The sequence below is a fragment of the Octopus bimaculoides genome, chromosome 9 (genome assembly GCF_001194135.2).
Source record: "Octopus bimaculoides isolate UCB-OBI-ISO-001 chromosome 9, ASM119413v2, whole genome shotgun sequence".
In the NCBI taxonomy this organism is placed as follows: Eukaryota; Metazoa; Mollusca; class Cephalopoda; order Octopoda; family Octopodidae; genus Octopus; species Octopus bimaculoides.
Genome location: NC_068989.1, coordinates 90,360,039 through 90,361,831, shown reverse-complemented (window position 1 = coordinate 90,361,831; position 1,793 = coordinate 90,360,039). Strand labels below are relative to the sequence as shown.

The 1,793-nt window shown below is 37.4% G+C and overlaps 1 protein-coding gene across 1 annotated transcript in view; it reads right to left on the bottom strand.

Annotated features, from left to right (window-relative positions):
* The window catches only part of LOC106877629 (reversion-inducing cysteine-rich protein with Kazal motifs), a 194,539-nt gene that overhangs the window by 17,818 nt on the left and 174,928 nt on the right, over positions 1 to 1,793 (bottom strand). Inside the window, exons 13-14 of the mRNA XM_052970945.1 lie at positions 976 to 1,072; positions 112 to 293 (exon numbers count right to left, since the gene is read on the bottom strand). Of these exons, the coding sequence (XP_052826905.1) occupies positions 112 to 293; positions 976 to 1,072 (279 nt within the window). The remainder of the gene's footprint in view (positions 1 to 111; positions 294 to 975; positions 1,073 to 1,793) is intronic.

Genomic DNA, 1,793 nt, shown 5'->3' with positions numbered 1-1,793 from the left:
ATATTCAGTAAGAATTGACTGCATTTTTGATTTTCAGAAGAAAAAAATTTTTTTTTTTTTTTTAACAAAAGTTCCCTGCCCTACAAAAATTATATCTGCTAAACAAATGACCTTCTCTAAACATGTTAAAAACAAACACTATGACATATTCAGAACACCATTTCGGAAAATTATCATCGTTCTCTTTGAGTATATTAAAAGACAAATTTAGGTGGGGCAAAATGAGTAAGACAAACATTGGTGTATCGGTAACACATTTAGTTGCAAAGTAAGGTAAATTTACATTTTCAGTTCTGAAGAATTACATTTGAGAAAAGACTTGTACTCATCAATATTAGGACCTAGGGTGATTTCAAAGGAAAAAGTGCATCTTATCTGGCACCAAATACGGTAAGTTTGCTTTCAAAGTAGCTGTACTTCTTATTTCTTTATTGCTCACAAGGGGCTACACACAGAGGGGACAAACAAGGACAGACAAACGGATTAAGTTGATTATATCGACCCCAGTGCGTAACTGGTACTTATTTAATCAACCCCGAAAGGATGAAAGGCAAAGTTGACCTCGGCGGAATTTGAACTTAGAACGTGACGGCAGACGAAATACTACTGAGCATTTCGCCCATCATGCTAACATTTCTGCCATCTCGACGCCTGTACTTCTTCCATACTCTTAACCTCTATCCATGTTGTTTCTGTTCTGTTACATAAGCGAAAGAAACATGGAGAAACAAAAATATAAATTAAATAAATGTTTAACAGATGAAATAACTGGTACTTTATTTTATTGATGTCCCCCCCTCCCCTTCTCCAGAAGGACGGTAAATAAAGTTGACCTTGACAGTGGGAAATTTGGTTGCTATTTCTAGCAGGTCGAGCGACTACTTGGAGGTACCCTTGTTGATTCTAGGTAGGGAATGTTTACTTTTAGCTGCCCCTGTGATGTGAAAGGCTGTGTGGGTGTAAGTTTCCACTTACCGGCAGATGGAGAGGGGTGTCGGCTGGCCATGGCAGGGTTTCACTTGCAAGGCACAGGCAATGGTCTTCCACATTCCATATTCACAAGTCTTGATATCTGCAACAATAACACAAAAAACAAACTGATAAAAGCACGGTTGGTAAGAGTGTGTGTGTGTGTGCATATTAAACACACACACACATATGTACATGTATATGTAGATATGTAGTGTGTGTGTGTGTGTATACACACACACACTACATATATACATACATACATAAACACATGCATGCATACATACATAGATGCATATATATATATATATGTATATATATATATATATATATATATATATATATACACACATACATGCATGACTGATGCCAGTGCCGCCTGACTGGCTCTCATGCTGGTGGCACATAAAAAGCACCCACTACACTCTCGAAGTGGTTGGTGTTAGGAAGGGCTTCCAGCTGTAGAAACTCTGCCAGATCAGATTGGAGCCTGGTGCAGCCATTTGGCTTGCCAGTCAAGGTCAAACCGTCCAACCCATGCCAGCATGGAACGATGATGATGATGATATATATGTATATGTATGTATATCTTTTATACATATATATATCATTGCTATTATGTTAAACTGTCGTATGTTCAAATTTGGCCAAATGTGTTTTTTCAATATTTATTTTTGCTTGCAATAGTTGGTTCTTTTGGTCAAACTATCGTACCTCAAGCTACCTCAGATGCCAAGTTATCAAAGATTGTCAACGTGTAGCACAACAGTTTTGCTATGGAACGGTAAAACTGTTTTTTACATTTTCTGAAAAAGCAACGGTTT